The following is a 12,716-nucleotide window of genomic DNA, read 5'->3' as shown; positions in this document are numbered from 1 at the left end:
GACCCAGGCACCCAAGGCACCTCCGCGCTGCCTCCATGACACCTCCTCCCACACCCCTTCACACCTCACCTCCCACACCCCTTGCAAGCCTCCCACATCCCCTCAGACGCCTCACAGTCCCCACACCCCCTCACGCACCCCTCGCAGACCCCACACATCCTCTCACAAACCCCACACCTTCAGACCCCTCATAGACCACACCCCTCTCAGACCTCCCACATCCCCGCAGACCCCCCTCACAACCCTCTCTCGCAGTCCCCCAGCAGCGCTGTCACACACACTCCCACAACATCCCTTCCTCCCTCACCCCTGCCCTTCATTTAAACCAGGAAGGTGCGCGTGCGCTAACGCCCGTAACGGCAAGACGGCGAACGTTGCGCTTCCGCTTCCCTGGCGGGTGCCGAAGAAAGGAGGCGGGCCGCTTCCCAGCGGCTCTCCCCGGCGCCTGCGCATGAGCGCCGCCTGGCGCCTCTCGCCCTTCTCTCCTCCTTCTCCTCATCCTCCTCCTCCGCGAGGGCCCGGCCGTTGCTCCGTGCCCCGCCCCGGGCCGGGGATGCGCTGCTCGGCGGCGGCGGCGGCTCGTCGGGGCTGCGGGGAGCGGGATGGAGGTGGAGGAGGCGTTCCCGCTGGTGGGGCAGATGGGGCCCTACCAGGTGTACCTGTGCGTTCTGCTGGCCATGCTCCTCCAGGTGAGAGGCCGCTTCCCCGCCCCGTTCCCCGGGGTGGGATGCGGCGCCCTGGGCTCGCCCGTGGGGGAGGCAGTGGCGGGCGGGGGGATGCCCCCAGCCGCACGGTGTGGGCGCTGTGGGCAGTTGCCCTCTCAAGTGGTTGGGTGGATGTGCCTGTGGCGAGCGCTGCCTGGTGTGAAGGTTGGTGTTGGAGGCCTTCTGCTGAGGGCTGGTGGTGGCAGTAGCTGGTCTTCTGCTCTGGATCTAGCCTGCAGCGGTTTGCCGTGCTCCTGGGGCACGGGTGGCCTCTGTCCACAAGGCAGAGTGAACTTCTGCAGGGTGAATTTGGGGCAAATGGCCGATGCTGTCTGTGCCGCGCTGCCTGAGGAGTTATGCCTTGTGTCGCTCTGTGAGCAAATTAGGAGTATGCGGTTTTTCAGGTTGAAGTGAAACTGAGATTTCTATGAGCTAGACTGGAAGACAGCAACTTCTGTCTGAGACTCTGCTGGGAATCCTACACAACCTAGAGTAAATGGCCCAGGCTAGTGATTTCTAGGTTGCAAGTGGCTTGTTTGTGGTGGGGGTGTTTGAAAAACCACAGCTGGTCACTGATACCTCTGTGTGCAGAAGCTGTCATCTAATCAGCCGATAGGCCGTGACTGCTTATGGTCCTTTGATTTGCCTTGGCTTAACTCTTAGAATGTAGGGGCAGTGTCACTGCATTAGGTATTTGGATGAGGGTGTACGTTTTGGGTAGTCAGGTTTGTATTCTGTGAGATACAAAAATGGAACTCTCTTAAGTTTCGTGATAAAAATGTAGTCCAAAGTAACAGTAGAGTGCTATAATAGCATTTAGAGACTCCATGACCAAGCGATGTGCTCTGCAACCAGGTTTGTCGTCTTCCATCTTTGCTTCATCTTTGTGCCTGTTCCTATAGGGAGGGGAGATGAGGATAATATGCGCGCCTTCACAGCCAGGCCTAGGCATAAAGTATAGTTTGAATCTGACAAGTTTGGCTTACTCCATGTTAACGCTTCAACAACTTAATTTTAGTGAATTCAGCTAGACTGACAAATGCTACCACTGTGGAAATGTAACAGCTGCAGGAGGGAAGAGGGGAACTTAAATGTCCCCCTACCTCTGCTGACCAGTACTTTGTAGTAATCAAGAACTTCCAGTCATGAGCTGTGAGACTGGAGATGTCTTCTGGCGGCTAGGGGGCTGACAGAAGTATTAAGAAGCTTTATAAGACGACCAGAGAATATTCAGATGCCCAGTTCTGTCAGTTGGGAACTCTGTACTTGGTTGCAAAGCTATGATGATAAACAGCAAAAGCTTTGTAGGTTTCTGTTTCCGTTTACTTGTACTGTTTCTCTCTTTCTTTTTTTTTTTTCTGGTTTACCTGATTAATCCTATAAAATTATACATTGCTTAGAGTTTATTCTGCTGTCTGACTGGCTAGAAAACTTGTATGCTCACTGAAGATTAGAGGTTAAGGAAGCAATAGTTATTTTTTCTTCCAGTGCTGGTCATGTTTTGGAACGAACTGCAACCATGACAAGTGCTGTGTATTCTCAGGGTTTTAAGTAGTATGGGTCAGCTGTTCTGTAATGCATTTCTTTGTTTGTTTTGTTTTTAATGGATTAACTTGCATTTCACATGGGAGAAGTAAACAGAAATATCTTTACAAATCCTGAACTAATTCAGAATAACTGAAGAAAAAAAGACAGTAAGTTTGTAGGCCTGTTTTTTCTTCTCATGTTATCTTTAATTCTTCAACTTTACCAATGGGGATCATCCCCTGACTGATACGTTTTCTTTGCTTCAGATCATGCAGGTGCAGGAGTTTGTAAGGGATTTAGATATGAAGCTTGTTGTCTTTCAGTCTGTAAATAGGTTTGGACTTATACAACTAGTTCCTGCTGGGGTGGTTGGTAGCTTTCTGTGTTCCTTTATTGGTGCCAAGTTACATAATGTGTCACTGGAATGTGCAAGAGCAAGTTTGAAGGCAAGTGCCATGATTGCTGTTAGTCTTTTGTCTGGTTTATCATCGGTCTTTGGAGGATGGACCCAAAGGTAAGTAATGTATCTGGTGTGTGTAATGTAGATTTAGGTAATCATGGGCTCCTTTAGTGGATTAGATGCAGCATCTGGCTACAGAATGAGAACTCCTGCTAGTCTATGTCACTGGCTCTGCCATGGACTGATTATTCCATTTAATTGTTTGTTTCCCTGTCTCTTCCCATGTTCTCCCTCAGTTGGCTTGTATTTTCACGTTGGCCTATTGGTATAAAATATTTCTACGTTCTTAAAGGTAAGAATATGACAGGGGTGAAAACTATTTTTGTCTTTGCTGCGTCAAGTCCCTTCATCTCTTATGCTAATATACTGAGCTTAAACTCTCTACTTTCCCTGCCCCGTAAGATTCCCAGTTGATGTTCTTGCTTTCCTTGTAGGCTTTTGTGCTTTTTTATCTCTGCATATTTCTGAACTCTTGAGTTACATATTTTATAGGTATTTTCCCTCATCTTAGTGTTTTTCTTCTCATATAAATATATACAGTTAACTACTTCTACCATGTAGACTTACTGATATGCCAGTGTATCTGGTATCTGAATTCTAATTAGAAACATAGTTTAGCTCACAGAACTTCTCTGAGGGAAGCTGTACCAAACACTTAACTCTGTAGGGGTGAGACTTTCCACATGATAGTTAATTTTCGTGTGGGCTTGAGTGAACTTGTACTCAACCTGTGCAGTGAGTTTACTGACAGTCTGGCAAAACCCCTCCAGATTGCTTGTAGTTGGAAGAAAGTTTTTGCATGTCATCAGTGTTAAACTAGATTGTTAAGTTTTGTGAGCTGCTTCTTTCGTCTTCATTGTTTTTTCACTGATTTGTATTATTGGTCTGCCACCTGCTGCTGTTATTCATTAACTTGTTGAGCTGTTACTGCATTAAGGTGTGCCTGGCTTATTCACTACCAACTCAGTAGGACTTTGAGAGACTTCTAGGAATGTTCTGTAGCAGTGGTTGCTAACTTTATAATTAGTGTGATGACAGCTAATGTAGAAAAACATTTTTTGCCAAAATGTATGGAATTATCCAGACTGAATTTATCTGAAGAATGTGGTGATAAACTAATGATGTGAATTTGAGGCTGGATTAGTCTTGCATTTTCAGTGTATCTTTAAGACATTGAGGGAGGAATAAAGGGAACTGTTAACTCTTGAAACACTTAGAACTTTACTTTTAACTAAAAGTAGTTGCTTGACACCTATTGATTACTAGAAGGGTGTTCACTACCTTTTGAAGAAATTATATTGAAGCATTATTAAAGAATGGTGTCTCTGGGTGTTTAAGTGTATATAGCAACATTAGACAAAATCTCACATCTTGATCAGATGCTTGAGATCGTACAAGCATATTAAAAAAAAAAAAAAAATTCTTGGTCTCTTGTGATTCAACATATGTCATTGAAAGAGGTTTGCTTTTGCTGGTGAATCCAAGCCGCAGGGTTGCCCAAATCCAAACTGAACCTGCAGAAATCTGAGAATGGAAGTGTGTTCCTTCTATATCTCTATTTAAAGGCTTATAAAAACATGTTAGAGTTTAAAAGGGAGGTCTTGTTGAAGCTGAAAAAGGCTTTGCCTAAAGTTGGGTAACGTGCATTGCACAGCAGTATGGATAATTACTAGGGGTAGTGTTTCTCTCCATCTTAGGGATTTGCTACTAACTGAAGGGAAAGTGGAAAAACAGTTAAGATAGTAACACCAGATTCCTTGAAAAATAGTTTGTTTTATGGCAAAGGCATTCTTGATGTGGTGCTGCTAACATCTTTTCGCTGTTGGCAATGCGATCATGTATGACTTCTAGCATTAGAATATCACAATGCAGAAAGCAGCTCTTTAATCAGCCCGTCTGCACAAATATTTTGAGGGAAAGCAGATTCTGGGACATGTGGCTTAAGTAAGGCAGGCTCATCCCAAATCTTTAGAAATAATTCAAAAGGAGTAGTGTCTGTCTTCAGATAGGATACAGATGTGATCCCTTACATAGCCTTATTTAACTCTGCTTCTTCATATGTTATTCTACCTCCTTAATGGCATGAGACATCACTCTAGTTATAATGACAGTAATGAAATACTTTGTCGGTGAATCTTCTTTTAATACTTCGGTTTGCTTGAGTCTGTTAAACTGTTCTTTGAACTTGCCAGAATTGATCATAAATTGGACAGCTTGATGAGGTGTACTATTAGGACTTTAACTGAACAGAAAGTGCAAAACAAATCTGAAGTGTAACGAATGATTTAAAATGAAGGAAAAAGATGAGTGTTATACAAATTGCATTACAATTGCTAACATAGGGTGCTGAAGGTGTTCTAGGGGCTTCATGACAGGTATGCTGTTTTTCCAAAGTTACTTGTGCTGTAACTTAGACATAGCTTAATTATAAGTATCTGTAAGTTATGTAAACAAGGTGGCAGACATAAAAAGGATTTACAGAATTGCTGTGTGACTTTCCTTCCCTTTGATTACGTCTCTATTTGGCTTTTTTCTTTATGTCTGTGGGAGAAGTAAGTGTTTTAAGTCCCTGTGATTCTTGAGAAAGCAGTTGCAGAATATATATCAAACATGTGCAGCCATGTACACAGAGGGGTCGTTTCAAATTTGGCATGCATACAAACATAAAACGTAGGGGCACAGATTTTTATTTCTTGAGGTAAGCTTCTTATTCCCACATCTTTTCATGTGTTATATCTTACTCAGAACGTGCTTATGCTAAAGGATGGTGTTGCTTTCCTTGTAGAAGTGATGAAGGCTTTTAGAGTAGTTGAGTCACTGAATGTAATTCCTTGTTCTGGTATAGCTTATTCCTGCTTGGGGAGAAAAATAAATTAGGTATGTAAACTAATCACACTGAAAGACATGCTGCTACTTATTTAGCTAAGAATATTTCTACCTGAAAGTTGGTGGAACTTGGAAGTGAAGACCAATCCTACCATTTGCTCCAATTGTGTGTGGGGAATCTTTTAAGGAAAAAGATTTCTTTGGTCACATGTTATATTTAATTTCATGTGTAATGATTTAGATGCTAACCGAGACTTCAGTGGCCTTCTGTAAATAAAACATAGCTGCCAGAAGAATCAGAAATATAGTCAAGACTCGGTGTGGTCTGTCTTTCTGTAATTGCTTCTTTCAGATTCTTACTGTTCCTTAAAAGAAACAGTCACTTATCTTTCTGATATTATAGTTATAACCTTAAAAACATTAATGTAGCTGTTGCAGACATTACGCTATATTCTGCAGAAAACCTGAAATAACAATGCTGAGCTGTGACATGCTTCATTAGCAGTGGGGTCCTTAACTCTCAGGTATAACACAGAAGTCTAAATTCCAATAACTACTTCCTTGCAGATTAATTTTAAATGGCTAACTTGCTGTTGTTTTTTCCAAAAATAATCCTGAGTGGAGGGGAGTCATGAGTACTTTATCAGCTGCCTATGTTTCCATCTTCCCTCAAAATTATGTTGTGTCTTAATCCAAACCAGTGCATCATCCATACAGCTAAGCTATAAATCTATGCTTTGGGAAAAATATGGTGAGAGCAAGCTTGAGGTATAGAAGAAACATGAGCTGCAGCTTTGAGACCTTCCCTTCTTTAGCTGCATCTGAACTGCAAAGCACATGTAATTGAGGTCATATTTAGGGGCTTCTACATGTTGTTGACAATTGCCGAGTCTTCTTGCCCTTCTAATGATCCTTACATTCACGCTGACACTGAAACCGCATGTTCTGTGTGTATGCATAATCACATCTAGTCAATTTTCACAATTTACTGTGCAAGGCTGACTCCAGTTTCTGTGAAGTTCAGTTCTAGAGGATGTCTGTTCAATGTGGTGTTGTGAAGACCTTAAGAGAAATTTTGCTGATGGGCATAGCAAGAAGCATGAGTTTTGGGAAAGGCACAGAGAAGTAGCCATTCTGAAGGCCTAGCAACACAGGGAGGGAAGCAGATTGTTCTACCTATTTAAAAAAAAAAAAATCAAACTTTTTAAAAGAGGCGAAGGCTATATGCTGTGTAAAGCGTAAAGCTGTCAGAATGAACTCACTCTGGGGCTGTTTACTCTAGTTGTGACTGAATGCCTTGCTTTTGCAATGTTTTTTTAACAACTGGGATTGTAAGGTGCCTGAGAGGCACTGTCAGTGCACTGTATCTTTACATGGAGTGTGGATAAAACATATGGGGAGATGTTTTCAGATGATTATTAACAATAAAGTTATTGTTATGTAGAATATTTTGTGCCGTGGTATGGTATTTGGATTCAGTGAGAGCTGAAGCAATCCCATCTTCTGATATTAATCAAGAAGGCTTTCAGCCTGGCAAACTCTGTTGAAACAGTCAATCTAGCCAGTCTGTCCTCAGAGCACCCTTGTAAGATGAGGCTGGGAGTTAACAGGCGTAATTCTACTGGATAGCAAGGACGATGGATTAAAAGGATTAAAAATATTTGTATTATGACACATTATCTCCCTTTCCTTCTTCCCTGCCCATGTGTACACACAGTCTCTAACTTCCCATGTTTTGTAGGTAATAAACTAGCTGTGTTTTTCCACTAGCAAGCCACATCATCAGGGCTCTCCTCACTGCCACTTCCTCCATTTTAGAGACACTAATTTCCTTTTCTCTCAGGTGATACAACCAGTATATGTGTAATTGAATTCAGAATAATTGTTTCCGACATGATTGTTACTCTTTATTTCTGACCCAAATAAAGTTTTGTGCTCTCAAATGCTTTTTAAACTGTATTAGTTAATATAACTACTTCTATTTATAGGTAATGTAGTGCTTCACGTGCATTGTTTGCATTAAGTAAAACCTCTGCTTGCTTTTTGCAAGTACCAGCCCAGTGGGACTGGAATCCCTCTGGAGAAATAGTGCCTATTTTCTAGGTCTTGTCTGTTTACAATATGATCTCTGGCTAGGTTTGGGACTTAACCTGGTTAAACATTGTTCACCTGGTCATTTTCCTAATCCTAGTGGGCTTGCGGGTGAAGGGTGTTAAGTATTTGCCTTGGAAAGTACAATGAAGCTTTTGAGATGCTTGGGTAAGGAAAGCTGAAGAGAGTTGTATGTATAGCTTATTCCAGCTTTCTGTTTGTGGTATGCTGTTAAGTTATTAGTGTTTCAAAAATATATAGAGAAAAGACCAGAGCTCTTCAATCTCTTTCAATTTGCAGAGCCCCTACAGGCTTCCCACTGAAGGTGTTAAATCCTTGTACAGTAAATTTAAGAGTGCTGACAACTTTGTGTTTCTTAATTATTTTTCCCAGGACTTCAAGAAGTAATTCAGGGACTTCTGAGGCCTGTTTGCTATAAAGTTGAAAATCACTGGTTTAGCAAGTTCCACCACAAAATTGGAAAAAACCTATTTTTCAGTTCTGGAGCATCATGTTGCTCTGATAGCAGTAAACCCAAGACATTTTAATTGAAAAACAAAACAAACAAAAACCAAAAAAACCCACCCCTGACCAAACAAAAAACCAATCAAACACAAGTAGATCCAATTGCTTATTCTCAGGCAAGTCCTTAAAATGAATAAATGACTGAAAGCAGCTTGTATAAATGTTGGCCATGTCTTTTAGTCTGGATACTTAAATAGCAGAAACATTTGAAGTAATCAGTGTATGCTCTTATTGCATGTTTTTATCAAATCAAATGCTTTCATTATTTGGTAGCAAGGAAGTCCAGGCACAGCTGAGAATGTGCTCTTCTCATAGTCTTAGCAGAACTCCCTCTGTGACACCAAGATACTCACCCACTATTCTTTGGTGGTTTCCCAAACCGGTGTGCTAAGGTTAGGACTTTGATCTCTAATGATACTGGCTGAGATTCGATATGTTGATAGCCAAAGCAGGCTGGAAGATATGCAGACAAAGAGGGACAAAGATGAAATGCTGACAAAGGAATAATTATGCTTGTGGAAGCTAAACTCTGCCTGATACTTGTGAGCCCACAATTCCTGCTCTTTTTTAGCAGATTTTTTCCGTCATGTCACCCTACAGTACCATTAAGATGGTTCGGTCGTGGGCTGGTTTGTAGTCTGTTCATAAACTGGTATAGGAACTTCTGTCACTTTTTTTGCTTTCTTCTAAGTACTTTACATAAGAAAAGTGGAGTGGCACTTCTGATGTGGTATTGATGAAACTGTATAGCTGGTGTTCACCTGACAAGTCTTGGCATTTGATTGTACATAAATGTATAACTTTCTTGAATATTGCTGTTCAAGCAGAGGTAGTGCTTATAGTGCTTTTCATAATTTTAGTTCTTGTTTATTGGCTTGGTTCTCTAAGTTCACAGTGTGTGAGCATTTTTGGCAGAGAGAGACTGGAAGTTTACGTGTAGATATTTTAATAAAGCACCTAAGCCTTCTTTCTGCCCTTTGTTTTTAAAGGCAGAAAAATAATACTTCAAACTTCCTTATTCATGTTCAAAGGCCTGTCAACCTATGGTGTGAGGGTGACTTTATTTCCCTTGCTCAAGGTGATCCAGTCATAGCAGTGGCAAGTCTGGTCCTAGCTCTCTGAGGTATAGTATATGAGTCCATCCTAAATAAGTATGTTTGCATTTCTTAAGGGTTGTTGCATGTAATCCGGCATACTACGAAAATGCAAATGCTTTAGGCTATACTGCCTGAAGCAGTTCTGAACTCATGTTTTCAGTCTACCAGCATGTAGTCAGCTGCTGTGCTAACTGTTTAAATGTATAGTAAAACTTCTGTTAATTTCTGTCACTGAACTTGATGCTTTGTAGGTCAAGGCTGTGAGGGTTTTTTTCAGGTGGTGTACTTTGTAATGTGCCAGGAGCATTGTAGCACCTGCTTCTCTCTAGCAAATTCCAGGTCTCCTTAATATCATGTGCATTGCTTGTACCTCCTATGTTATTTTGAAGAAAAAAAGTGTATTTATGGTCATTTTTAATGTTTCTGTGGTAGGTAGCACACTGTTAACTTACTCAAAAGGCTGGTATACCACAGCAGAGGAATCCTATTGAGCTCTTTTCAGTCCTGTAAGTTGTTCTATCTGTCCTGAGCAAATCATATAGATAATTGTCTTGCAAGATTTTGCTTTAGTACAAGACTGACAGCTGACTTCTTAACAGCAAGCTCATTATCTGTATCTATAGCACTGTGGAGAAATCCAGCTTGCAGTAAGTAATAGCAACCTGCCTTTTGATGGTAAGTTTTCTTAGTTGTGTATGCTGGCATTTGGGAGAATGGCGTGGTGGAAAAGGTAGAAGAATCTCATGCTATTGACACAATTTAATGTGATCTTGTTGTGTGAAGAATATTGTTCTTGGGGAACCCTTTGTGGAACTTTGTTTTGACTTCCTTTGCCACGGTCTGCATTCCACCCTCTGTTTTGCTCTCCAGTTATAAGCAGACTCTGACATACCCTCTGGTTTGGGTTCTTTGATAATTGAGAAATCTCAAATGGTATCAATTTAGCTAGAAATACTGAGTCTCTGGAATGGCACTAGTGATAAAAGTGCAGAGCTGACAGTACTTCACTAAATTTTGCTTGTAAAGATCACTTCTGTATGTTGGCAGAAATAGGGTAGATTCATTTTCTTGTGATTGATAGACTGCAAAATAATTATTGAAGCAACTTGAGCTGAGGAGGTGAGAGCCTAGGTATGTATCCTGCAGTCCTATCACCAATCTGCGGATGTGTATGTTTGGATGTTTGGAACAGAAGAAAGGGAAGCCAAGGGGACGTTTTCCACAGACCTGTAGGAAACAAGGCTCAGAGTTGTAGTTTGCTGCATGGTGATAGATTTCAATGTAAATGTTGGAGAATTTTAGAATAAAGCTATGTATGGGTTTGGACAGACTTTGGACCTTTTTTTCTGTGGATTCTGGAGGCCTCCATTTTAAGGTTGAAAAACTCTAAATAGGGTAGGTTTCCTCAGATTCTCTACGGAAACCCTAAGCTCTTTCAAAATATGCATCCACTGCATTGTTCCACAGGTAATAATCAACAGTGGTTACATCCTTCATGGGGAATATCTCCTATCAGAGTGGGGTTGGCGTTGTTAAGCATCTGAGAGATTACATCGTGTTCTGCACATGGTGATTCTTCACTTTGTAACTACAGCATAGCCTTTCCTTCTGTCTTACGGTGTTCTCTCTCCTACTGTGCTACCAAGAGGGAGGAAGATACTTTGCTAGAAGAACGTGTTGTTGGCAGCAGATAATAATTTTGCAGCAGAAAGGTGTTTTAGGGCTTTTCTACACAAAAGAGTCATTGGGGGGGAAATCATGTGAATTTAAGGGCAAATCACCCTCTCAAAATAACTTGGAGCAGATGAGATCATTAGACTTTCAAAAATAAGGTGGCCGTCTGCTTTTCAGCTGCTTGTCATGGGTTTAGGAGAAATTACTCTAATCCCAAGATGTAACCATCACTTCATTGTAGGCTTCTATCAGAGCAAGGTCATTCACTGCTCTTCCTTAATTTCTGTCTTTCCTCAAGGTACAGCTTTAATGTTTCTGTTTTTGAAAGGTCAGAATTTAGTGGCCTGCTCATTATTTTGATCAGCAGTGAATGCTTCAGCTGATAGTTGTCTAGAATGACCAGGCTGGTTGTGAATTGCTAATGAGCTGATTAGAAAGGCTGAAAATGCATCTTAGTAGAATTTAAGTCTCGGTTTTGTTTTTCGTTTGTGCTTCATAATGGCTAAATTATGATGTCTAAAAGAATTTCTTAAATTATTTTTGTGTGTGTGTATTTTCATTATACACAAATGAAACTATTTTCCCCCTCCCTTGCTAGTCTTATTAGAGATTCTGCATTTTTCTTGGAAGTAATTTATTATGAAAATGGATGTGAAGAAAGTTGGTCAAGACACTCCAGGCATTTCTATTAATATTAATTTTAAAAAGTTAATTTTAAGTTGATTTGAAAATGTGTTAATGAAATGACTATGAATGGCTATCTAAAATTCCTTCTACTTAGCAGAGAAAGTGAAAGTTTACAGGGTATTAAGATGTAGCCTTTTAATAAATCTGCTTACACCATGGACTTCTAATCTAGAGGACTATAAAATCTTAACCTCCAGAGAATATACGCAAACAGGAGAAACTTAAATGAAACTAACAAAATTCAGCATTTCATCATCAGTGACTGGGAGCTGCTACCTCCTCCCCCTGTGCTTGGTATTCAACTTGATTAACACAGATCAGCGCAGGGAATTCGGTGGGGAACTGTTAACATACACGTACAACCAATTAAAATGTTTTATGAATAAAAGGTATACATTAAATGACAAATTTCACTTGACTTGTACTATATGGGTTATAGCATAAATGGAAGGCTTTGTTGTTTGCCACAGTGCAAATAATGTAGCCATTTTATACCTTATAGTTGTTAAGTAATATTTCTATTCTGAGTTGATAGCATTTTATATCGATCACCAGTCTACACAACTATGTTATTGCTACATCCAAACATTTAGGATTCTTAAGGGGGGAAATCTCCAGATTCATTAACAGGAACTCCTGCCTTTTATTTGAATGTTAAACTGTATTCTGAATTTCTTTAAGTTTGGAGTTTATTTTGTCATGTTTAAGACCACTTCTAGAAAGCGCCTCTGGTCATCAAAAGTGTAAATTAATTTTTGGAGGTGTTCTGTGGTTTTTGGTTTGGTTTTAGGTTTGCAATGAAATAAGGAGAGTTTACCATACCTGTTACCCAAAGTACAAGGCAGATGTTCACTAGGAAAAAGAGTCTTGTGACAGTAGTGACTCCAATGAACTCCAATATAGAACAATACTATTTGCTAACATCAAAACATCTCTGTTTTCATACATTTTTCTGATTCAACAGATCAATTTAAAGTGTTTCTATCTTTGTTATATCCTTGCTTACTGTAGCCACTGGGATGATTAAGGCTGAATTTTGTTGTTGAAGAAATATCTGTAGTGTTTCTTTGTGTGCCGGCAATCACGTATTTTTTTGATTTAGCTTTCTGTAGCTGGGGTGGTGTT

At 40.6% G+C, this 12,716-nt stretch overlaps 1 protein-coding gene across 3 annotated transcripts in view; it reads left to right on the top strand.

Annotated features, from left to right (window-relative positions):
- The first annotated feature begins 453 nt into the window (after positions 1-453).
- SLC22A15 (solute carrier family 22 member 15) overlaps positions 454-12,716 on the top strand; it is a 43,016-nt gene continuing 30,753 nt past the window's right edge. For all 3 annotated transcript variants that reach the window (XR_012588237.1, XM_074593994.1, XM_074593981.1), the window contains exon 1: positions 454-689. Coding sequence is in view for 2 of the 3 variants with exons in the window: in XM_074593994.1 (XP_074450095.1) it covers positions 603-689 (87 nt within the window). In the remaining variant the exon portion in view is untranslated. The remainder of the gene's footprint in view (positions 690-12,716) is intronic.

This window comes from Larus michahellis, chromosome 1 (genome assembly GCF_964199755.1).
Source record: "Larus michahellis chromosome 1, bLarMic1.1, whole genome shotgun sequence".
Taxonomy (NCBI): domain Eukaryota; kingdom Metazoa; phylum Chordata; class Aves; order Charadriiformes; family Laridae; genus Larus; species Larus michahellis.
Note: the sequence above shows the minus strand (reverse complement) of the source record. Positions and strands in the feature narration are given on the sequence as shown.